The sequence below is a fragment of the Mercenaria mercenaria genome, chromosome 2 (genome assembly GCF_021730395.1).
Source record: "Mercenaria mercenaria strain notata chromosome 2, MADL_Memer_1, whole genome shotgun sequence".
In the NCBI taxonomy this organism is placed as follows: Eukaryota; Metazoa; Mollusca; class Bivalvia; order Venerida; family Veneridae; genus Mercenaria; species Mercenaria mercenaria.
In genome coordinates this window covers 86,056,100-86,082,161 of record NC_069362.1, presented here as the reverse complement: position 1 = coordinate 86,082,161, position 26,062 = coordinate 86,056,100, and the positions used below count along the sequence as shown (strand labels likewise).

Sequence of the window (26,062 nt, the reverse complement as noted above, 5' to 3'; positions counted from 1 at the left end):
CTCTACTAATTATATTTAGGGGCCTCCGTGGCCGAGTGGTTAAGGTCGCTGACTTCATGTGAGGAAGCCATCCAGCTGGCTTACGGAAGGTCGGTGGTGTTAAATAATGCACGGAGGGGCACCTTGGGTCCTTCCTCCACCATTAAAGCTGGAAAGTCGCCATATGACCTATCATGCGTCGGTGCGACGTTAAATCCCCCCAAAAAATAAATAATAATAATAATTATATTTAAACCAATTTCAAAAGTACAAGGTTTTTAAGTATTGCATATTCGGCTAGATTAAGATTATAGAGATAACTTAAGTGCAGGATGCTACTGAACTGTCACTAAGTGGGCAAGATGAAAACATGTTATTGGTTTGTTTTGTATTGTAAGTACAAATTTGATCAATAAACACTGCAAAATTACCAAAAATGTTGCGTAATTACTGGCAAGTGTTAACGCCAAAGGTGTTGTTTAATACAATGTATGTACTGAAATGCGTGCGATTTTCGAAATAAAATTCTAGACGAAAAGTTTTAAATACTACAAACAGAATTTATTACCTAAAAATACATGTTTACTAGTGTGAAATTTGAAACGTTTAAACATACCTTACCTACCTTAGTATCTCAAGTTTACAAAGATATTTGAATATCATGTAGGATTATAGTAGGAGTTAAGGATTGGTTAGAGGTTAGTTTACAAAAAAAAGAAAGAAGGAAAAACACGATATTTAACGGTCATTGCTTTATTCGGATGTAAAATTTGGGTTTGGATATTGCTGGATTAAAAGCAAGTTTCTCTGTTATAGTGTTTGGATTATTAAATCATGATATTTATACTACAATGGACATTTAAGGTTTAAATTGCCTTAATTAATGACAGACGGTGGTATTTCGGCTAGACGGCTAATTAATACTTCTATTTTACAACCGTTTAATGGACAGGTGCTCTATTTTATGAAATTAATCTCTTTATATACCTGAAATAAGATAACATATTCATTGATAGTTATAAAACTGGACTTAAAAGAGAAAGAACTTCCATGTTTACGTTTTATAGCTGGAGAAATATCAGTGGTTAACCTTTTGATTAAAGGCTAGTGGAATCTCTAACAGGGGAGGTGCTTATTATTGACGCTTACCAGTATCAGCTATACAAACATATCTAGCAGAACTCAAGCAGAACTCGGGCAGAACGTAGTGGAATTATTAATACAATCGAACAAGTGTAAATTGTAGACATTATTTATCTTAGGTATTTGACATACATATTTCAGTTATCTTTAAGTGTTTAATACAACAATAAAAAGGTATTGTTATTTGGAAAATAAGTATGTACCTGTAGAGCAAAAGTGGTTATAACCCGATGTAAAACACGCGCCGCTGTACATGTACACTATAGTTTAAAACACCTTTACAGAACAGAGATAATTCATTGTAAGATGATTCGGAAATTATACTTGATACACAGTTTAGATGTGGTCTAAATCCTTTAACAAGGTTCATTGAAGATCAAAATATGCCACAGTTAGTGTTGTTCAATCGGAGCTGGAACATTGGCAGTGATGATTTCGTCTTTTCCGGAGTGGTTGACTGCGTTCTGAGGATTGCATGGTAAGTGTGCTTATTTAGTTTCTACTTACACTGTTTTTCTAATAATTGATGTTTAATATGCTAAATGAGGTCAAGTGACTTTTAAATACGCGTGTTTAACAGTATAATGATTACAGTAAACGCGAATTAACTTAAGTACAGTTCCTTTCAGTCTATTCATTGTCATTCCTCCACGTCCATTCACTCTGACTAGCCTCTGACCCTTGCAGGAAAGATGAAGTTCGATAGATATATTAACTTAATGTGTGAGCTCTGGACAGCGCGAAACCATTTTATCTGTATCTTCATTTATTTTCAGTTACAATAATACTGCACTGATGAGGGTAAAGCGAAAAAATAGTTACCACTAGCTCTTTTATCACGCACATAATGTTTAATTATGCAAATTTTGTTAATTAGAACAGTGGAAATGACTTTATAATTGAGAGGAAAAGCCGTGCTTGTATTCATATACATTTTATATATGACCTTTGCAAGTGTTTAACAAACTCTATGTAATTATGATTTCAAAATAATGCAAATACATGTAAATTTAAAGACAAAATACATTCAATTCAGGTATAAATAGTAAATCTAAACTTAAACCAAGCGAACGAAAGCAAGTGTGTTATTGAGATGTCAGATTATGATCGAAGTACTTCTATTTCTCACTATCTTCCACCTACATCATAACACACCGCCATTTATGCTCAGTTTATTCCGACTAGATGTTGTTTTAACCCTTACCCTGCAAAGTTTCTATAATGAACTTGTTCATCTTTCAATTTGGACAGTACCATTAACCCTTATCATGCTGGACACGACTGATTCTGCCTTTGCGAACAGTGCAGATCTTGATCAGACTGCACCGATGTGCAAGGCTGATCATGATCTACACTGGCCGCAAAGGCAGAATCAATCGTGTCCAGCATGATAAGGGTTAAGATGGAAGTATCTATCTGCATTGTATTCAACACATATATGACAAAGTAAGTTCTATAGAGGGCATATCGGCAATACTACGGTCATATAGTTAAGCAAATTATTATATAAACTATTAATGATACAACGAAATACAAATAAAGTTCAAAGGGTCTGTAAACCTCATTTCGCACGACTCATTTTGCAGCACAGTTAAAGGACACGTCTCCATATAATGGAGATTTATGTATTATACTCTTCAGATACTAATTAAGCAATATTTATATATGATTGTAGCTATTTTACAGACTTTTTAAATCTTTAAAGATTTAGATATTTGTAGGCAAACCCTGATTGAAGGTACATTAGGCAAAGATATACAGTTCGTTTACTAGGTCATGCGTATTTACACTTTTTCAAACTAAACTTTCTCTACTTACAAAATGATCTTTCTACTTTCTGATTATGTTTTGTTTTAACTTGAGCTCACGTTTTTCTTATACTAGAAACTTTAAATTATGGAAGCCGGAGTTAAGGTTACAAAACGTAATCTTTAATGTTTACAAACACGATGTTTACAAACACGATGTTTACAAACACGAACTGTACTTCCTCTTCCTTATACATGTACTTATGTTTACCCAAATATTTTGAAATCAATGACACTTTACGGTTGATAGGTTTATCTCTATCTCATTCAGACAATATTGAGCTGTAGGACATTTTTTTGCTTTGTTGCTATGTAACGTATCAATGTATTCTTTATGTTAGGTTCAGGTCAAAGTACATATCTCGAGGTTACTGTTGATAAAATCTACACGGATATTTTGTAACAGAAACTGCTTAATTGTGTAATAAGGGAGAGAAAAAAGTCCAAATAAGAGATAACGTAATATATAAAACAGATCGCATCCTTTCAGAAACTTTTCCGGTTTAAAAAGAAAAAACAACAACAAAAAAAAAAACAAAAAAAAAAAAAAAAAAAAAACTACCCGCAATGGAACCGTATTATTCGCGCCCCCTTTCATTACACTATCATTTGATCAGTCCGCAGACATTTTGATCAGAGCCTGTCTCCTTAAAAATGTATTGATGCTATTTCTTTCATCATTCCAAAAAACTTTTTTCTCACATCCGGAACGAAATCTCAACCATGTCAAAGTATTTGCTTGAAAAATACTGAACAAAAGTCGTAGGATGGCTACTCACATTTGGATTCGGCTATTATATTTACACCATACCAGACTGGAGATTCGGCTATTATATTTACACCATACCAGACTGGAGATTCGGCTATTATATTTACACCATACCAGACTGGAGATTCGGCTATTATATTTACACCATACCAGACTGGAGAGTAGTATTACGGAACGCAAAGATTTTTTTATCGTTACACATTATGTCTCATTCACAATTACATACCGTAATATATTATTGTATACACAATAATACACAGTTTATAAAAACATTAATTGTTGTCATTTTAATAAGAATTACAAGACACTTGACATATCAGAACCTTCAAAGAAAATCTAAAATCAACATATTTTTTTTTTGTCTTTCTCGAAAACCTGTTACATTTAAGACAGTCCTGTTTAATACTAGAACGACATTTTAACTTTGTCACTTTTATATAAATATATTGCTACTATTCACCAAAACATTCCAGGTTGCAATTGTATGGTTTTATTCAACCTATATTTAATAACAAAGGTAGCCCATTTTCGCCCAGTAACAAATTTGAGCTGTTTGGGTAAACTTTTTACTTCGGTAAATTCGTTATACGACTGAACTTTCTTATACATCAGGCTGAACTGAAATGAAAGTGATAGTTATGTCACAAGTTGGACCAAATCTGTCCATAATGATCATTCCTCAGAATGATAAAATTACTATCACCTTTTTTCTTTTCTAGGTTTGTGGTTGTGTTAGTAATGTACTGTGTGTACAATAATGACATAGATGACGACTGCAGTAACGGTATATACCTTCACGTCTACTTCATCGGACTTTTTGTTTTCCTGGTCATTACGGCAGTACTTGGAGCAGCCATTGTTCACATCAGTATGCAGGGAACCATCGCAGACAGTGGTAAGCGTCGGAAACTTCCGGTATTTCTTTACGCTCGTCTGATCGTCGCAGTTCCGGAAATTGTTTGGAACGCACTGGGAACGTACTGGGCGTTTGTGACAGCACACGATTGTCACAGGACTATTGTTAACATCGCTAAAGGAACAGTTCTTTTTGGCTGGGTTGTTCTCATAATTTGTGTAATAGCTGGTGTTATAATATACAATTTATACACGGGTAAAAATAAGAAACAAATGCGGATAGGGATGAGAAGCTTCCGGCGAGGTTCAAGACGGACCTTTTCGCACACAAAGCAATGGGAGAAAAGGTATATCGTTTTATATGTCTGTTTGTTTCCTAGCTAGAATTTTTTTTTGACAACTTATAGTTTCGTTGGTATTATATCAGAGGAGATTATACAATTTCTATAGAAAAGAAGCTACACTATAGCTAACTAAATTCTATAAAAATGATATGTATTGCCAAGATCCTCTAGTTCGTTAGAAATCCTGCGCTGATTTTAATATTATAGCTTCAAACGCTTATGTTCTAGTACTTTTTAGAATACTGGTATATCATAGGATATTAATGATCTTTTGCGCACTATTGTTTTTTAGCTCACCTGAGCACGAAGTGCTCAAAGGTGAGCTTTAGTGATCGCCCTGTGTCCGTCGTCCGTCGTCGTCCGTCGTCCGTCCGTCCGTCCGTCCGTCGTCAACAATTTGACTGTTAACACTCTAGAGGTCACATTTTTGGCCCAATCTTAATGAAACTTGGTCAGAATGTTACCCTCAATAAAATCTTGGACGAGTTCGATATTGGGTCGTCTGGGATCAAAAACTAGGTCATCAGGTCAAATCAAAGGAAAAGCTTGTTAACACTCTAGAGGTCACATTTTTGGCCCAATCTTAATGAAACTTGGTCAGAATGTTACCCTCAATAAAATCTTGGACGAGTTTGATATTGGGTCATCTGGGATCAAAAACTAGGTCATCAGGCAAATCAAAGGAAAAGCTTGTTAACACTCTAGAGGTCACATTTTTGACCCTATCTTAATGAAACTTGGTAAAAATGTTACCCTCAATAAAATCTTGGACGAGTTCGATATTGGGTCATCTGGGTTCAAAAACTAGGTCATCAGGTCAAATCAAAGGAAAAGCTTGTTAACACTCTAGAGGTCACATTTTTGGCCCAATCTTAATGAAACTTGGTCAGAATGTTACCCTCAATAAAATCTTGGACGAGTTTGATATTGGGTCATCTGGGATCAAAAACTAGGTCACCAGGTCAAATCAAAGGAAAAGCTTGTTAACACTCTAGAGGTCACAATTTTGGCCCAATCTTAATGAAACTTGACCAGAATGTTAATCTTGATGATTTTAAGGTCTAATTTGAATCTGGGTCATGTAGGATCAAAAACTAGGTCACCTGGTCAAATCAAAGGAAAAGCTAGTTTACACTGTAGAGGCCACATTTATGACCATATCATAATGAAACTTGGTCAGAATGTTAATCTTGATGATCTTAAGGTCAAGTGTAAATCTGGGTCAGGTGGGGTCAAAAACTAGGTCACTAGGTCAGATCAAAGGAAAAGCTTATTAACACTGTAGAGGCCATATTTATGATTATATCTTCATGAAACTTAGTCAGAATGTTAAACTTGATGATCTTTAGGGCAAGTTTGAATCTGGGTCATGTCGGCTCAAAAACTAGGTCACCAGGTCAAATCAAAGGAAAAGCTAGTTAACACTTTAGAGGCCACATTTATGACCATATCTTAATGAAACTTTGTCAGAATGTTAATCTTGATGATCTTTAGGTCAGGTTTAAATCTGGGTCAGTTGGGGTCAAAAACTAGGTCACTAGGTCATATCAAAGGAAAACCTTGTTAACACTCTAGAGGCCACATTTATGACTATATATTCATGAAACTTAGTCAGAATGTTAAACTTGATGATCTTTAGGTCAAGTTCGAATCTGGGTCATGTCGGGTCAAAAACTAGGTCACGGGGTCAAATCAAAGGAATGGCTAGTTAACACTTTAGAGGCCACATTTATGACCATATCTTAATGAAACTTGGTCAGAATGTTAATCTTAATGATCTTTTGGTCTGTAGGTCAGGTGAGCGATACAGGGCCTTCATGGCCCTCTTGTTTATGATACACACCTTGTAAGTGAAATCTCATTCACACAGTTAATTGAACATCTATTTTACGCTCATATATATTTCCTCACCAGGTGTAAATATATGTTTATATCTTTCCTGGATAGGTGTAAATGTATGTTTATTTGTGCGAGAGATGATGATAGAAGTACCAGTGTATTCAGCACCCTGGCTGAGCTCAGCGCTGATTACTTTAAGGTAATGTATTTAACAACATAGATGTGTATTTAACAACATAAATGTGTTTTATCAACATTGACAGACATACATAATTCGATATGCATGATGTTTAATAAATCAAGTATCCTAATGAATTCTAATATTATCTCACGGTATCGGTCGCCAGTTATGATACAGTTGATCACTGAAGTTTGGACTGCATTTGATTTAGCAACTTGCCCTTTTGAAAAGGGAGATAAAATTCCAATCTAACAAGAAAAAAACAAAGGTATAGGTTAAAAGCTTATAATTCAATATTATTTGCGTTTTTTTCACTAGAGAGATTTTATATTAAAAAAAAATTATATATATAAAGTTTGCATCTATTTGGTGGCATTGCTTGATATGCATAGGAACAAGTGTACAACATATATTGTCCGTGGAAACTAAAGTCTTAAAGTAATGAATTTCGTTTAGATAAGCTTTATTTCACTGGTTGTTGAGGTGATAGTCTGCATTTCTGTGTCACATTCAAATTCAAATGTTTGGAAGGCGCTCATATTCAGTTTTATATGGAAAGATTTAAAGTAATGCTGAATTGATGTATATGTATATAACCACAAACTGTGCAAAATATATGCAAGACCGTGCATCGTTTACGAATTAAATCAAATATGCGGAAAAAATATCGTTATTTCTAAGTCATATGAAACATCACGTTGTGAGACCCTATGTGTCATAAATATAATTGTTTGAATCTGTACTTCTTAAATCTACAGAACTTAGTTCATTACCCTAGCCTTACCTTCTGTGAGGCTGCCACTGGCGAATAGTCACGATCCACCAAATTTAGTAAATTCAACAAAAGTAATATAGATGGAAAATATACAATTGTATTACATAGTAAAGTTTTATTTTAAATGTACTATGTTTTAAATGTCAAATCTTAAACTTATACCGTTTTTATACAATTATGATAAAATTACCACATCTATGGCATATGGTACTCCTAGGTTAAAAATATAAGTTAACAACATGTATGTACCATAAAGTGAGTTATTCTCGTGTTCTTGTGTTCCACAATGCTTTAATATTCATTTATTATGCTTCTACGTGCTTTAGTTCTTAATAACTGGTTAATATTTTCCATACCTTACTGACTTCTTATGTCTGTTATAGGGCGTAGATTTAGTGCCGACGGATGTGATCGCCGGATTGATTCTCCTCAGTCGGCAACAAGAACGTAAGCGCCAACAGTTGAGAATTTATATCCCTGACGATAAGGAAAAGAAAGGGTATAGTTCTGTGTTAGTACTCACCCAGCATGCTAGTTTAAACACTTGGGATCCGCATGCCTTTTTAAACTATACTGTTCTGCCCTTTTCTCTTCTTCACTGTTCTCTTCTTGTTTAACATCTGTTTTATAGTTAAACTTTGCTGTGTCAATCTTTTGAGAATCGAGAAAGCATTCACAAGTGACTGAAATTTAAAAAGAATAATTTCATACTCGTTGTGAATTAAAGCATTACTATTTCTAATGATTGAATTTGAAAATAAAGTATTCATTGATTAGGTTTAATCCTGTACAACGCAGTTTGAAAGAAAAATAGTTTTGATACATTGCTGTCGATAGATTTTAAAAATAAATCTCGTAGTCAGTCATTTTTTTATATGCCTTTGTACATGTTTAAATTAATGTCTTTGACATAGATTATTTTGAAAGATTATTTTGAAACGTAAGTATTTCTTTTTCTGTAAGTATTTTTTTCTTGTAGAAGATCTAAAAGCTTGTCTAAATCCTATCCCATGTACCCTTCCCTTAGACTTTCTAATAGTAGGAAGACTGACAGCTCTGTTCTAAACTTGTAAGATCAAATACTTAAGGTTCGAATAGAGGTATCAAATAGATATAATGATATTCCGTAAGTGAAACAAATAAATACGCCCAGTATCACTCTGATATTACTAAACACTTCAGTCATACTTACGTTTTAACGAAACACAAGCCCTATCCCCAATGACTCAGCATCAACACCTGTATAGTATATCAAAAGCCAAACCACTTTATTTACATATTATGAAAGTAAGGATTGAATAAATAGAATAGTTCTGTCTGTTGTATAGAAAATCGTTGTATGAGTAGTTCGATAGGGTGTGTTGGTTCGGGTGTGTTTGATCTGGTGTGTTGGTTCGGGTGTGTTTTTTAACAAATGCTGCGGTGTTAGTGTTAGATAGGCCATATTTACCCGGAAGAAATAATTGACCAGTGTTTGTAGGGGATATTGAAAGGCTATCTATCAGATAATTTGTCAGAATTGATTACATTTTCTAAGAACCATTTTATTTCACAAATGATGAATTATCATCGCCCTTATAACTAATGTTCTTTTGTTACAGTTCCTTAACCGCCACCATACTGTGATAAGGTAGAAAGAGTGATATGACTAAAATTAGCCAAAATCAAACATAAGTACCCAAATCTTGTCATTTACAACAGTTTAACTATAATAAAAGCAAATAATGTTGACACTGCATTTCCTTAAACTTTTTGCATTTTATTTTTACATTTGTGTTTAATTCTAATACATTATAATTAAATTCAAAATTTAACTTTGATATTTTTCATAACAAAGAGAATAGGTTCAAGGTGTTCTGAAAAAATATATATATTTACTCAGTATGTCATCTCAATAATCAGACTTTATTACATACTCGTTTCTATTCCCCGTTAAGTTACACTGGTACCGGAAACGTCAATATTTTTTCCATATACTGACGCCTAACTTTCATATCGGGTGCTTGACGTAATTTAGTGTGTGTTGTTGCACTATTTTTTTTTTATTTCAGTATTGTCAATCCTATTCAGGCTATTGAACTAATTCATGATAGGAACATTATATTTATGCTTGTAGATGCGTATGTAATAAAAAGGTTATTATCTTTGCATCGGAAAATATGCACTCGTTCTTTAGCGGAAGAATATTGCGCTCCTAAAGTCGCGCAATATTTCCGCTAAAGAACTCGTGCATATTTCCCGATACAAAGTTAATAACCTTTAATTATTTGACTTTTGGCATGCTTACGTTAATATTTGAAAAAATGCATAAAAATTGAAATATCTTTATTTCGTATTCTAGACCTTTTACTACATTTCCTGTTCTATATTTTACCAGTGCTCAGAAATAATAATAAAATCCAGAATTCAAGCTTGTAGATTTTGCATTTTATTTTAGATAGTTCTGTAACAAATCAAATGAGTAAATCTGTTGTTGTATGATCCATTATTAAATTTTATGGAATGCATTTGACGTCATGTTAATTTTAGATAAAGTGCATATTATAATCGAAATAATATATTGCAAAATCGTGTTTTACTTTAATGGTACACACAAAATCGGTTAAGCGTCACCATAAACATTCACTCTGGCTATGCCCTCATGAAATTATTCCGCGGACGTATAACCTCTTTTTCATGTATTAATAACGTTAAAGCACGATTTTCCTATATATTATTTTTAAATATAAATGTATTGTTGTATTTATTAGCCCAACAGAAGACATGGTAGATGCCCCGGATGTAATCTGTGAGTGTTTACCGGCGCAGAGAGATTGGATGACGTTGAATAATATGAGCCACTTCCTCAAGTTTGCTATTGGGAGTTATGGCTGGCCCTTCTATGTGACCCTAGTCAATCCGGTATTAGGAGCGTGTTCCCTGTGTTCCCAGTGCAAGTAAGGTTCTATACTGCATGTATATATCAAATTTCAGTTATACCATTTTAAAATAACAATAAAATCAAACGTGGATGATATTCACATATATTATCATGTAATAAGTATTTTAGTTTTATGACTACTCTGAAAAAAAGAGCAGTATGGTTAGTACCTTGTAGTAAAGAGGAAAAAAATGTTAACAGGCAGCCACACCAGGTATATGAAGACGCTGGTAATGTACTAGAAATGTCAAAAAATGTCAAAAAATGTATGAGATGTCTTTTATCCTCATACATTGCAAAATAAGCAGGTATGATTTCTATTTGAAGTAAATATATACCCATCATATCGCGTGGGTTTTTGTTTACATAAGAATATCACTTTTTGCGGTGAAGATCACTTCCTATGACCCTCCGTGTGACCAGTAACTAATCGAGGAGATAAATAGAGTTTACGAGTCATAACATAATAATTTGTTTTGGAATGAAAGAATATGACATATATTTTTGATGCGTTTAATCATGTTAATGTTGACGGTTTAGTTTAAAGTATACTGTTTACACTGTCTTTAAAGGGACTAACCCTAACATCTAGGCGAAATATAGTTTCTCTCAAAATCCATTAAAATGAGTACTCTTAAAGTGACAAGTGGTACAAACTTATTGACCTAAGATTTTTGCAAGATATTCTTATAGATAACTGAAGATGTTATGCAGAAGGTAGTAAACCGTTGTAACGCTTTTGAAATAATGCAGACAATTTACACACTTCTTGCATTTTTATGCCCCCACTTTGGTGTGGGGGGGGGGGGGGGGCATATAGATTTGCCCTTGTCCGTCCGTCCGTCCTTCCGAGAATGTTGTGTCGCGCCTAGCTCCAAAAGTATTTGACGTCCGGATTCATTCAGTCGTGTAGGAGTTATGGCATATGACTTTGTAAAAATTTGTCATTTTAGTGTTGTGTCGCGCCTAGCTCCAAAAGTATTTGACCTAGAGTCACAAAACTTTACAGGAATGTTGGTCAACATGTGTAGTTGTGCATCTGGGGTTTCGCGTCCAGATTCATTCAGTCATGTAGGAGTTATGGCCCCTGACTTAGTAAATAATTGTTCATTTTAATGTTGTGTCGCGCGTAGCTCCAAAAGTATTTGACCTAGAGTCACCAAAGTTTACAGGAATGTTGGTCAGCATGTGCAGTTGTGCACCTGGGGTTTCGCTCTGGATTCATTCAGTCATGTAGGAGTTATGACCCCTGACTTAGTTAAGAAAATCCCAAAGTTGATCTGTGTCCTTTGTCACGTAGTGGGGGCATCTGTGTCCCATGGACACATCTCTATTTACCAATATCTAACACTTTAAATTATTACAACTCAATTTTATTGTTTTTTCAGTGTCATATATACATTCTATGTCAAACTTGGTGGAAATGAACATGTTGAGAAATTTCACCAAAATTGTGGGCGAGTAGCTTTAAGCAGCTGTTATAGAACAATTTTATACAGAAATATTTAATAACAGATCCTCATCACTAAGAGAAAACACAACAACAGCAACAGTAGTAACAAATGACAAGGTTAAAGATAAATTAACATTGATACATGTATATACACTTTTACAGATGTTTTTCATGTCGGGATGACCAGGGTTCTGTGTTCAAGGATAACTGTTGTATGTGCAATACTGCCGCTTTCAAGAAAACCACAGGTCTACGTCATGATGATATTGTCTACGCATGCTTTAAAAATGATGTAAGTTCAACACGGCTAGATAGATGTTATTTTTTTCATTAATATCTCAATAATTATAGTTAAACAGTTAAAATACGCTTCTCTCAATAAAACCATATTCATCCATTTAATTATATTGAACTGAATCTGAAACTTTTATGAGATCTTTCGCTCGGATATCCGCTTTTTGTCTTCATAAGTGCATTTTACTGGATGTTTTCCATGGAGAACTCTCGATGTGATGCGCGGCGTAATTTTCACGCCCAGATGCCGTTTCAAAAGCCACCATTAGTTGTCGTTTCAGAGCACATTTTTATATAGAGGCGAGGTGGGGGTCATTTTTCCAAGATACATAGTTCCTTTTTTTCTGATTGAATATCAAGTTCATGTGTTTCAAAGTTTCAATGAAAGAGTATGCCGCCCTGGAAGATCAATATAAACAGTGAAAATGATATAAAACTGTATATATGGGATACAAGTCCGGTTTGAGGAGATTCTAATTATATTTTGGTTTGAAATGCCTTCGTAAACACGTAAATGCATCTGCACACATTAAACAAGTTTCCAAAGAAATAAAGTCTATAGACCAATATAAAATTTTATTTCAACATTCTATTGTCTGTCTTAAATGTGGTCAAGAATTAAACGAGCATAGATTTTCGGATCGTGTTCTGCCTTTGTCGTTGATATTTTAATGTGTATGATATAAGTACAGCTATATCCGTTTTGTTTCATATCAAATAAGTATTCTACATATTTATTCAACTAAAGGAATATTCTTCCTTATCTGTACGGAATCTGTATGTCTGTACAGTAATTACTATACAAGTAATGAAAGCATTTCCTCAATTTCGGAAAAATGACAAATATCTTGAGGCTTTAAAGGAAAATTTGGATAATATTTTTAGGGCCCTTTGCTATGTCATTCGCATCTCCATTTAAGAGACCAGATATAGTGTCGTTTCCATGGCTTCTGTTAAACAAACCATTATGTCACACTTGTACTGATAATAACGATACCATTTGCTTCTGATGTGTAAATTGATACTGAAACATGATCTGAACATCTCCATTAATGACATCTTATATTCAAACATATGACATATGATGTGTTTGTAAGCTTATTTGTAGTCGCCACTGGTATCTCATATGAGCAACTACTCCAGAACACTGCTAATAATGTAGTGAGGGGATAGTACAAGATACTGAAGAATCTCCAGTTCCAGAAGCTTCCCTGGTTCTTAAGCGTGCCATCCATGGGGCTCTTATCCCAATATTTACAATTTTTAGTCGTAGGACTGGGGACTAGAACTCGCGACCCCTGGTTTTGTCAGACAGTGTTACCACATGATCATTGCGTCCGCTCTTACGACATAAAAATCGCCGTCAGTTGCTTTTATCGTCTCAATGGTGAGGTTGCCAATCCAACGTCCATGCAAGGCCTGGAGATTCAATACATCCATTTCGGAAAACTCGTCTGTTATGTAATGATTTATTGTACGTGTAATAGTCAAAAAAGGTTGCAAAGGACGTGAACAATGCAGTGGAAGCACCGGCACTACATACCCCCACGACCTCGGACATAATAGTGTATAAGCTTGCATAGCAAGCCATTCTTTAACAGTCAGTCAAATAGTGATATGGTTCGCAGTTTCGTTTGATTTAAAATATGTACTAATATCTTCGAGGAATGTTCGAAAAGAAATGCAACCAATCTGCGCATATGTTTATCTTTTAAGTTACGAGTAGATAGTTATATTCAGTGCATTTCAATCAAAGATGATTGGTACTGTTATATCCACTAGCAATGGAAGGTTGTTTGATTTGCCAGCTGATCTGAAGCAGACTCTTTGTTTGGTTGAGCTCCATAATTTAGCGATCAAAATTAGAATTATGTAATTAAGTCTCTGTAAATATGTAAAGTTTTATTTTTGGAATGATGTGCATGCTCGTGAAGAAAAAGAAACACTCAAAGTTGACTCTAAATGGAGATATCGCTTAGCATAGAAAGATATACAGACCCGAACAGGAATTTTCAAGTGATAGAACTTTGGAATGAAATATCTTTGTGGTTTCGAAATTGCTCGATTGATGTTGATCAGGTGATGTCAGGGGTTTCGCGATCGCACCTCGATGCAGGTCCACTGCTTTTAATCCAGAAAGAAATCCGTTGTGGGAAGTTTCTTCACCTTTTCATTAGCTCACCTGTCACAAAGTGATAAGGTGAGCTTTTGTGATCGCGTGGCGTCCGTCGTCCGTCCGTGCGTGCGTGCGTAAACTTTAGCTTGTGACCACTCTAGAGGTCACATTTTTCATGGGGTCTTTATGAAAATTGGTCAGAATGTTCACCTTGATGATATCTAGGTCAAGTTCGAAACTGGGTCACGTGCGGTCAAAAACTAGGTCAGTAGGTCTAAAAATAGAAAAACCTTGTGACCTCTCTAGAGGCCATATATTTCACAAGATCTTCATGAAAATTGGTCAGAATGTTCACCTTGATGATATCTAGGTCAAGTTTATACGTGCCATCAAAAACTAGGTCAGTAGGTCAAATAATAGAAAAACCTTGTGACCTCTCTAAAGGCCATATTTTTCATGGGATCTGTATGAAAGTTGGTCAGAATGTTCATCTTGATGATATCTAGGTCAAGTTTGAAACTGGGTCACGTGCGGTCAAAAACTAGGTCAGTAGGTCTAAAAATAGAAAAACCTTGTGACCTCTCTAGAGGCCATACTTGTGAATGGATCTTCATAAAAATTGGTCAGAATGTTCACCTTGATGATATCTAGGTCAAATTTGAAACTGGGTTACGTGCCATCTAAACTAGGTCAGTAGGTCAAATAATAAAAAAACCTTGTGACCTCTCTAGAGGCCATACTTTTCGTGGGATCTGTATGAAAGTTTGTCTGAATGTTCATCTTGATGATATCTAGGTCAAGTTTGAAATTGGATCAACTGCGGTCAAAAACTAGGTCAGAAGGTCTAAAATTAAAAAAATCTTTTGACCTCTCTAGAGGCCATATTTTTCAATGGATCTTCATGAAAATTGGTCAGAATTTTTATCTTGATGATATCTAGGTCAAGTTCAAAACTGGGTCACATGAGCTCACAAACTAGGTCACTATGTCAAATAATAGAAAAAACGACGTCATACTCAAAACTGGGTCATGTGGGAACAGGTGAGATATTCAGGACCATCATGGTCCTCTTGTTCATATAAAGTGATAAGAAATATGGAGTTATCTGTTTTTCATAAATCTTTCCTGTTCTATTTAGTTTATCGTTCATAAAATATTTGTGGCTAGTGTCACACAATCTGTAAATTGCTATATATGATGTCGTAACGCCCTAGCTTTTTGATAAAAAAAACAATTTAGTTTGCTTCCATAATCCTAGAGGACGTACTAACATGTAGTTCAGAAACAAATCTCATTTTCTAATATTCATAATATGACCAAACTTCAATTTTAAAGAGAGATCAATTCAGGCACAATCTGGAGTCAGGTCTCTTTAATTATTTTGAAAAATGTTAACAGTGTGGACTTTGTATAATAAATTGATAATATTTACGTTTTTTTTTTTTTAGATTTATGAGCTGCCATTCTATGTAGTAATAGACAGAGATTCAAACTCGGTTGTGGTTGCGATCAGAGGGACCTTGTCTTTGCAGGTGAGAAACGTGCCTTAGAAACAAGGATGAAGCAGACAGAATACTGCGAGTTACTTTATTCTTCTACCGAACAACGCTTTAGCTGTTATATAGCGTCTGTTATTAAACACTCAGACTTGATTATTGTCAAATATTCATGCGTAAAAGATGAGATTCTAGTCTTGGTATTACCTTGCTAAATTAAAACGCCTCATATTTCATTCCTCAGAACTTGATTTATCATTACTAAAAGTATTTCACGTTATTTGGTTGAAATCTGATCTATATAGAACGATGAGACAGTCGTCTTTTATACTTTACAGATGCATTTTGATTCGTAACGACAATGAGCAAAATTGTATATTGTCGTTAACCTTTATCGTTTTGGACACGACTGATTCTGCCATTGCGACCAGTGTAGATCATGGCCAGTCTGCACATCCGTGCAGTCTGATCAAGACTCTGCACTATTCGTCATTCAGTCAGTATCGTTTTTGGTAATCGGCTCTTTTAAGACATTACGGCAACGTCCAGATTGAAAGATGGATACGTTCCTTAAAGAAATTTAGCAGGGTAAGGATTTAGTAAACTGCTGTTTCATTAAAAAATATCGCTGCAAGCATATATTCATGTTATGCTTATTTCTTTCGTAGGATGTCATCACGGACCTGGTAATAGAACGGGGTAACCTTGACATTACTGGTGTTCTCTGCGCGTGCGCCCACAATGGAATCTTGCAAAGTGCCATGTACATAAAACAGACACTAGAAAAAAAAGCTATTCTTGAGACAGCATTCTCACAGGCAGAGGTAAATTGCTTATATTATATTACAGTTGAAGTAATTCTAGTAAATAAAATGCGCTCAAACTGAACTAATGCAAGAATCTCTACCTCAGGTGAATAAACGTTGAAATGCCAGACGAGAATAGGGAACAAATTGTGCGTGAAAGATGTGTACTTTAAAATAGACAATAAACTTCATAAAGATAAGTTATGCTTGTAATGAAACATTCCCGTGTTTGTTTAATGTCTGTTTTTTATCTGTAAGCTAAATAAGATATAAAATATAAGAGTCTAAACGAATTGAATCACGTAAACAGATGCTGGTTAGGTAATAAAACATATCTAGATACATATAAAAATAATTCATAGTCTCCTATCCTTTAAAACAGACTGTTTTCAGGTTGATCTGTATAGGATATATCATACATGCAGCATCATACCTTAAATGAAAGAAATTACATAAGACATTTTTAATGTTTTCAGTCATATTTTTAAGAAATAAAGGCAGAATTAAAAATTCCTTTTTAGCTATATCATTTCAAAATGGTAAAAACTTTTAGCAATTATTTCTTGTTAATAAATTCATTATTTTTCCTCATTCAGGGTGCGGACCTTGTTATAACAGGACACAGTCTTGGAGCAGGGGCAGCAGCCTTGCTAGCTATTCTTTTAAAACCCACGTACCCGAAGTTAAAATGTTTTGCATTTTCTCCTCCAGGCGAACTAGTCAGGTATTTCTGAAACCTATATTTCTCGGTGTCGCAGCATCGTACTTAATAAAATATTTTTCGTATCTTTTTTATAAAAAAACTTGCCGCTTTTAAGTCGTGCATTTACATGTTCTAGTATATGATTATCAATAATTATTCCATCTTGGATCATATACAGCTAGACACTTTTAGATATTGAATTATGTATGGATATGTAGCGAGACCGCTTACAACCAAGTTGATATATTTATACTCAAAATACAAAACTGGTGAAATGCAAAACTGACTCCTTGCAGGAAAGTTAATACGGATTCTAACACGATCCAACTGGTTTTCCTACTAAACAAAGAAGGCAGAGAATTGTGTGTTATTACGCAGCAATACACTGTTTACCAGTTTTGTGTGCGTTTCTTTTCAAGTGCACCGCTATGTCATTTGAAACCCACACAAAACTGGCAAATAGCTGGTGGATGTCGAGAAGGATGTACATAATAATCCGTGATATATTGTTAGAATCGAAATAATATATCTTAAACAGTGATTTGGTCTTGTCAATGAGTGAAGTTATTGTTTATCGTTTAGATGCGTATTACTATCACCTTGGCTGCACTCTTATGATATTATTCCTCAGCATTTGAGCTCCAAACATTGATTTTATTCAGTGACAAATCACTGTTCGGAATATATAATAATTCTTAATTTCCACGAATGCTAGGCCAGTCTGGTATTCAATTTCTATAAGAATGTGGACAGATACCAAGTCTGAATTCTTTAAATCGACTAATTGAAAACAAGCCTCCCAAATACATTTACTTTCAAGAAAAATGTTTGCCTGTTCGTTCGTCCCAACCACACTGAAACCTGTGCGTTAATTTGTAAGATTCAATATAAGAAATATATAATTATAGAGTCGGCATTTCTGGAATTTCTGTAATACTTGAGGAAATTGCAGCATGATACAGCATTTTTAGTTAGTTGTGTGTAATAATGTAAGGTGACTTTCACTTTCTACTCCATATGAGCCGCATCATGAGAAAACCAACATAGTGCATTTGCGACCAGCATGGATCCAGATCAGCCTGCGCATCCGCGCAGTCTGGTCAGGATCCGTGCTGTTCGCTTTCAAAGCCTATTGCAATTAGAGAGACCGTTAGCGAACAGCATGGATCCTGACCAGAATGCGCGGATGCGTAAGCTGATCTGGATCCATGCTGGTCGCAAATGCGCTATGTTGGTTTTCTCATGGTGCGTCTCATATCTTTAATTACTACTGTATCATATTTTGTGTACAGTTACAAATACTATACATAGAACACTATTTTATGCGTTGATATTATACACTTACTGATTGGCTTGCCGGAAAATAGTGAAAACTATTTCCGAGGTCCTAAAGAAAAATAATTCACATATCTTCTAAAATGTTTTGACCAGTAAACAGTTTTTGAATATAGACCGGTCATGTACTAAATAAGAATAGTACATAACGTTTTGCATAAATCGCCGGCTTTAGGTTAGTGCATTTGAACGAGATATTTGTTCTACACAGGTTTGTTGCGCTGAAGTCAGAACTGAAAAAAAACTTCGAAGTTTATTTCTGATGTCATGTAATAAAATATTTATTGAATGATTTGCCGGTCAACATTCAAAACTTTTCGCCCGAGTGCTGAAGGAAGACCCTCGGGCAAATTATTTTGAAAATTGACTGACAAGTCATTCAAGAAGTAAGTACTAATTATTTGTAATTTGTAATTTGAAACTGTATTTTTGTATTACACAGACTTATAAAGTATATTTAATCAAGATTGTTTCAGGTTCTCAATTCGGAAATATTATCCGTTGTTACAGATAAATGTTTGTGTACATGCGCAGATTTCAGTAGCATTTGTATTTGGAGCCTCGATGTTACAGATGTACTTTGTTAGATATGGACAACTTGTTTAAACGGCTTAGGCTGCCAAGTTCTCATGTAACTTTGAGGTCCATACTATGACAGCTGACAGTTTTTTTTTATATAACAATGTTTGACCTATAGTTACATTATTCGCATAATTGTTTTAAGTTTTACAATTCCGATTGTTGATGTATTTAAACATGCTGTTCACTGATGTAAATGCACAAGCACTATCATGGTCTCTTCCTTTCAATCCCTTTCTGAAACAGAGTTACTAAATCAAATGATTAATTTTCTGTAAAGCAACACCTTTGGCAATTAGTAAATGGGTGTTTATGGGTTATAATATTTCCAATAAGATGACAACAAAAGAACTTCTGTTTTAACTACTTACTGTGGAATAAAAAGAAAAAAAGAAACAGTTACCCCTTTAGACTTACATTGAATTGATAGCAACATACGAGTAGGAATATTCTTGATAATGAAAAAAACTACTCCTAATCCTACTTGTTTTTATAAAACTAATATATTTCGAGTGGGGTTAAACAGGTTTTGCTTAAGAATAAAAAAAATGTTTCAAACAAGAAAAAATCCATTTCATTTTTACTTTTGATATTTGCAATAAATGTACCGATAACAATTAAACATGATCTTTAATATTTCAGTCCTGCAGTTTCAAAGTATGCAGAAGATATCGTGTGTTCAGTTGTCCTCGGTGACGACATTATATCTAGGCAAGGCATGTTGATGATGGATGATCTCAAAATTAATATTATCAAATCTATACACGAAACGAGACTACCAAAGGTAAGTACACAAAATAATTTGTAGACTAACTATATAAAATAAATATGAGCCGCGCCATGGGAAAACCAACATAGTGCATTTGCGACCAGCATGTATTCAGACCAGCCTGTGCATCCGCGCAGTCTGGTCAGGATTCATGCTGTTCGCTTTCAAAGCCTATTGCAATTAGAGAAACTGTTAGCGAACAGCATGGATCCTGACCAGACTGCGCGGATGCGCAGGCTGGTATGGATCCATGCTGATCGCATATACACTATGTTGGTTTTCTCATGGTGCGGCTCATATCATCAAACCTGTATTTAGATAACCGAAAGTAACTACATATAATTCATATGATCAGTTCCACATATAAAGCAAGATTTCCCAAGATAAATCTATATGTATCGTTAGAAGGTAAAATATTTTCCGGTCGCTGGAGGATATTATATTAACCTCATCAATGCTATTGACGAAACTTGATTACTGATGGAAACATAATTATATATATATATATATATGGAATCATTTATGTGATTCTTTCAATTGGTATAGCGGAAATTAACGCAATGGTGCAAAATTTGTACCTGATCCCGAGAGTTAAAGAAATATAATTTAGTTGTTATATACCACAGATACTACCATAACAGGTTTTTTTTCATTTAATTACTAATTATGTAATATAGTGTGGTGTTACCCAAGACAGTGATGTCCCCGGGGTTCTCGTCAACTCTTTACAGAATAGATTAATATATCTTACACGTTGGAGTTGGTTAAATCATATTTTAGAGGAGCAGGCTTTTTTTTTTTACTTTCGGCATAGGTACAGTTTTCGCACTGGTATGTTCCCTTATCAAGCTGTATCCATACGACATAACATTGCTTGCAAATACATTTAAAGTAAACAGTATCGTCCAAGAATATTTTATAATATTTATTTTTAGTATCAAATATTTGCGAGTGGATGTTGGCGGATGTGTTGTGGCAGAGCAGGTACTCTTGATGAAAACATTGAGTACGGGCATATAGAAAATGGCTCCACAAAAACTAAAGATAGCAATAAATATGAAATGAACAGATGCAGTTTAGAAGTAAGTTTTGATTGAGATTTAAGCTTAGAAACATTTTTGATCTAACAATGTACAGAAATTCAACACAAAGATAAAAGTGCCACCCATGGCAGAACGTCTTGTCCATTTGTTCAATCTATTGGGAGAGGGCCGATCGCTAATGTTGTAAGAACTTGGGCCCAACCCTTTTGCTTTTCATTGTATCGTAAATGTTTTGTTTCTGTATATACAGTTATATATGAGCAATAAAATATGACTAAACTAATTTGTTCTTTCAATAGTAAATTTTGAATACAAAAGTTAGAAGTGCATTTGTATGTGGCAGTATCATCTACCAAGAAATATTGTCATTTTAAGTCGATTTTATTCTTCCTCTGGCAATGTAATTGCATACTATATAAGTGTTAGTAAGACTCCCCATGAATATTCTAGGCGTATCTTTTAAGATTCACGTTACTCGGCTGATTTCTGGTTTAACTTATATATAATGTATATATAGGCATGTAAAAATCAGTTTCTGTAAATTTTCAGATGTCACTTACAGAATGCATGGCGCATAGTCAACAAATAAAAAGTACATATCAACCTCTTGTTTTACCCGGGCAAATTCTTCATGTTGAACCAAGGTAAGAAGGCTCCGGCGTATATACTTCTGTGTGGTAATGACGACTCAGTGTCTTACACTTAAAGTATGTCCTCTAGCGTTTCAAGCAAAATGTGCACGTGCTTTGAGGTCTTAGTCTACAATTATATTCGAGCTATGAAGGGCGGTATCAATGCACAGTACAGAATATATCTAAACGTGTCTGTAATTAACTTTATATTTTATCATTTGTCAGAAATATGTCCACATTTTACTCGAAAAATGTTGAATAGCGGAATCAGAATTCAAAATTCTAGACTTTAACACTGAACTACATGCTAAAGGTTACTTTAAAGCAGCAGTGTGCAATGTAGCGTCTTTTAGCAATGTTTACAGTCCAGTTAATCTAGGATGCCGCCCATCTACATGTAGCCACCATCCCAAGGAATAGTGTGTCATTATTTGATGTACTATTATGATGAAAATCGACATATTAATGAAGAGAAAAATTTAGGGACGCCCCACAAATTAGCGACATACTTTTTACCCAACATACACTTCATGAAAATAGTTCTGATAATACATTTATGTATGTACATGATGATAGGTGGAGAGTTTAGGTCTGTTTTCACAACTGCATCTGCACACATGATCAGTCAATCTTTTTTCAAACAGATAAATTATCTTACACCCTACAGAAACAAAATATGGTCTAAACTTGATTAAACACTTCAAGTACAGTGCATACTGCTGCGATAATTCAGTAAAATGTTTAGACATTAACCACATTGCCTTCACATAATATATGCCACTGTCAGCTTGTAACTAGATACTTTTAATGCAAATCATGTATAAATACCATCATGGAAACACAAAAGAACATAGTTATTCTATGGCGGGTCTTTAAACACAAGCCGCACGGAATAATTCACACGGATATGACCGCGCGAAATATATGTCATTCTTTTTGTTTGAATTAATTGATACATGCTTGTTACATTATTCTTTAAACTATGAATATTTTTTATATTACAGCCATGACAGTGGTGACGAGACTTTCACAGCAGCCTGGAAGTTACCCGACACTTTTACAGAAATCATCGTTAGTCCAGACATGTTAGCACATCATTTTCCGGACGCTTTGTTAGATGCCATTGACGAATTACGTGAAAAGAATACTCCTGTACAACCTGTTTCACGGACCAAAGTGGAAGATAAAATTGATACAAGAATAACAGTGGAGTAACATGAGAAAACATTAGGCCAATCAGAAATTGTGTCAGGTCACTTCAAGTTGTGGCAAGAATGGGTATTCATACAATTGGGAGCTGGTGCAGCAATATTAAAGTTCCTGAACCTTCCCTCGGGTGAATTTTCGGTTTAGGTTTATACGCCGTAGGTGTTTGTTTTCTTAAGACGTATAGCAAAATGTTCAGAACAAGTAGAAGAGGCTTTCAATACCGGTTGCTATATCATATGTACTTCGGCTGTCCACTTTCCATTTTTGTTAGATAATATCAAACTTCTTTTTCACAATTATTTTGTAATTATATCTGTAATTATTGTGTCCTGGTACACTGGGTGTTTGAAAATGTTTTTCAAAACATTCATTTCAAAACATTGCAAAAGTTGCCAAATGAAAGTGAAAGTAGAGCTGTCAAACATAACCAAAACAAAGCAAATGAAAAAATAAAGACGTTTGGTAGTTTCTACAAAGGAGCATGTCCACAGTTGATGTACATGTGATATAAGACAAAAACTTTTAAAACAGGCTTGCCTTTGTATAAATTATTCTTTTTCTGAACAATTTAGTATGTAGCCTATGTTATGAATAGTATTGGCCTATGAGGTAAAATTTCCCAAATTAACTCACCTGAGGAGTTGGCTTCAAACACTTTACATGGTCTGTGAAGGCCACGTAAGAATATTTGTTTGTTAAATTAGTGTTCTAGTCTGTAAAACTGATAAGCACAGTCGCATTCACAGAAGTGGACCATTTAATTTTATTGACATGACGTATTTTCATCTCAAAGACTGTATATGATTACTTCGGTGTAATTGTATCATATTTTTTTTATCATGTTGTACTTAAAGAAAATTTAAAGAATGCATGTCATGCTTTATATGAAAGACATTTCTTGCATACCAGACAGGATTTTCCCATGTGTTTGCCGGTGTGGAAAACTGGTCTTTCTCCTCCCCAATCCCCGGAGTATAAGATGGCTGAAATGTAGGTTCGAATATGTAAATTCATACGCTACTATAATAAAATAGTGCTTAAAAGAAAAGCTTCTCTTCTATTAACTGAGGAAAACGGTATGCAAGAAAAACAATCCTATATCGAGGGTTCAACGCAATAAGGGCGTATCTACATATGATTATTATTTGTAGATACGCCCTTATTGCGTTGAACCCTCGATATCACAAATTGAAGGTGGGTTGAAAATATCTGGCTCTCGGATTTCTGTTTTTTTTTCTTGTTTCTTTTTGGTAACTTGGAGCTTTGTAACCGCATATACAGTTACCCTCGAGCCAGATAATTTCCATCTGCACCTTCAACCAGTGATCTTCTTTAAATTAGAATCGTACGCCACAGCTGTATAACTTTATACAGCATAATTTGCATGCGTTGCTTTATAGTTCTAAGATTTACAAGCATTTCAATATGTACTGCATATATTGTATGTGTAATTCTTCTGATTTCTAGCAAGTATTTTTCAATTTGTAAAGATGTTACGAATTGTTTCGCAGATAGGTGAATGGGGTGGGTACAGTACTTAATTGAGAAATGGCGTCGAAAAACGTTTCAGTTCTGTAGTAGTTAGACTGATTTATATACATGTGTGTGTAGTATTATGTATTTTTTGTCAAGTATTCTATGGTCTTTGTTGCATATTGAAATACGCTTGTCGCTATTTTATGTTTTATTAAATATCAGGCGAAAAAATCAATGGGCCAACAAAAAACGGAAACAAAATTTTATTTTGTGTTCATAGAATTCCAAGGTTGTGTTTACATTAAATATTTAATTTGTTATATTTATAAGATATGTATTTGAAAAAAATAAACAATCATTCCTTATGTGACTTGTTGATATGAAAATAAATCTATTTAGTTTTCAGAAGAGACGTTTAACCACGTGTTGGTGTGTCCGCACGACACTGGATCTTCTATTCCAAGACTTAGGAAAAAACGTTCTGAAAAGGAAATACATGTGCCATTACATCACAACAGAACTGAACAGAACCCATATTTATTTCCAAATCATTTACTTAGTGCATTGGCACATAAAGACTTTACTTTGTACATAGGTACATGAAAACTTTACTCAGTACATTGGCACATGAAGACATTACAATGTTTTAATTAAGTAAAGTCTTTATGTGCCAATGTACTAAGAAATGTCTTAACGTACCAATGTACTAAGTAAAGAAGAAAGAAGACTTTACTTAGTACGTTGGCACATGAAGACTTTATTTAGTACATTGGCACATGAAGACTTTACTTAGAACATTGGTACATAAAGACGTTTCTTAGTACATTGGCACATAAAGACTTTACTTTGTACATTGGCACATGAAGACTTTACTTAATACATTGGCACATAAAGACTTTACTTAGTTCATTGGCACATAAATACTTTACTTACTACATTGGCACATAAAGACTTTACTTAGTACATTAGCATACTTATTACATTGGCACATAAAGACTTTACTTAGTACATTAGCACATAAAGACTTTACTTAGTACATTGGCACATAAAAACGTTTCTTAGTACATTGGCACATGAAGACTTTACTCAGTACATTGACACATAAAGACTTACTTAGTGCATTGGTACATAAAGACTTTACTTAGTACATTGGCACATGAAAACTTCACTTAGTACATTAGTACATAAGGACGTTTCTTAGTACATTGGCACATGAAGACTTTACTCAGTACATTGACACATAAAGACTTTACTTAGTGCATTAGTACATAAAGACTTTACTTAGTACATTGGCACATGAAAACTTCACTTAGTACATTAGTACATAAGGACGTTTCTTAGTACATCGGCACATAAAGACTTTATTTTGTACATTGGCACATGAAGACTTAACTTAGTATATTGGCACATAAAGACTTTACTTAGTACATTGGCACCTAAAGACTTTACTTAGTACATTGGCACATGAAGACTTTACTTAGTACACTGGTACATAAAGACGTTTCTTAGAACATTGACACATAAAGACTTTACTTAGT

The 26,062-nt window shown here is 34.5% G+C and overlaps 1 protein-coding gene across 3 annotated transcripts; it reads left to right on the top strand.

Annotated features, from left to right (window-relative positions):
- Positions 1–403: 403 nt before the first annotated feature.
- Positions 404–24,889, top strand: LOC123562336 (diacylglycerol lipase-beta-like). 3 transcript variants are annotated; one of them, XM_053537127.1, is made up of 14 exons: positions 404–931; positions 1,407–1,600; positions 4,419–4,901; positions 6,846–6,936; positions 8,077–8,204; positions 10,444–10,629; positions 12,229–12,358; positions 15,925–16,008; positions 16,641–16,796; positions 17,375–17,502; positions 20,038–20,179; positions 21,100–21,246; positions 21,757–21,851; positions 22,844–24,889. In XM_053537127.1, the coding sequence occupies exons 2-14, from the start codon at positions 1,506–1,508 to the stop codon at positions 23,052–23,054; spliced, it is 2,076 nt and encodes a 691-aa protein (XP_053393102.1). In that variant the 5' UTR covers positions 404–931; positions 1,407–1,505; the 3' UTR covers positions 23,055–24,889. The 3 variants fall into 3 exon arrangements, with proteins under 3 accessions (XP_053393102.1, XP_053393103.1, XP_053393101.1); XM_053537128.1 differs by having other exon boundaries at positions 404–1,600; positions 8,077–8,192; XM_053537126.1 differs by having other exon boundaries at positions 404–1,600.
- The last annotated feature ends 1,173 nt before the right edge of the window (positions 24,890–26,062 follow it).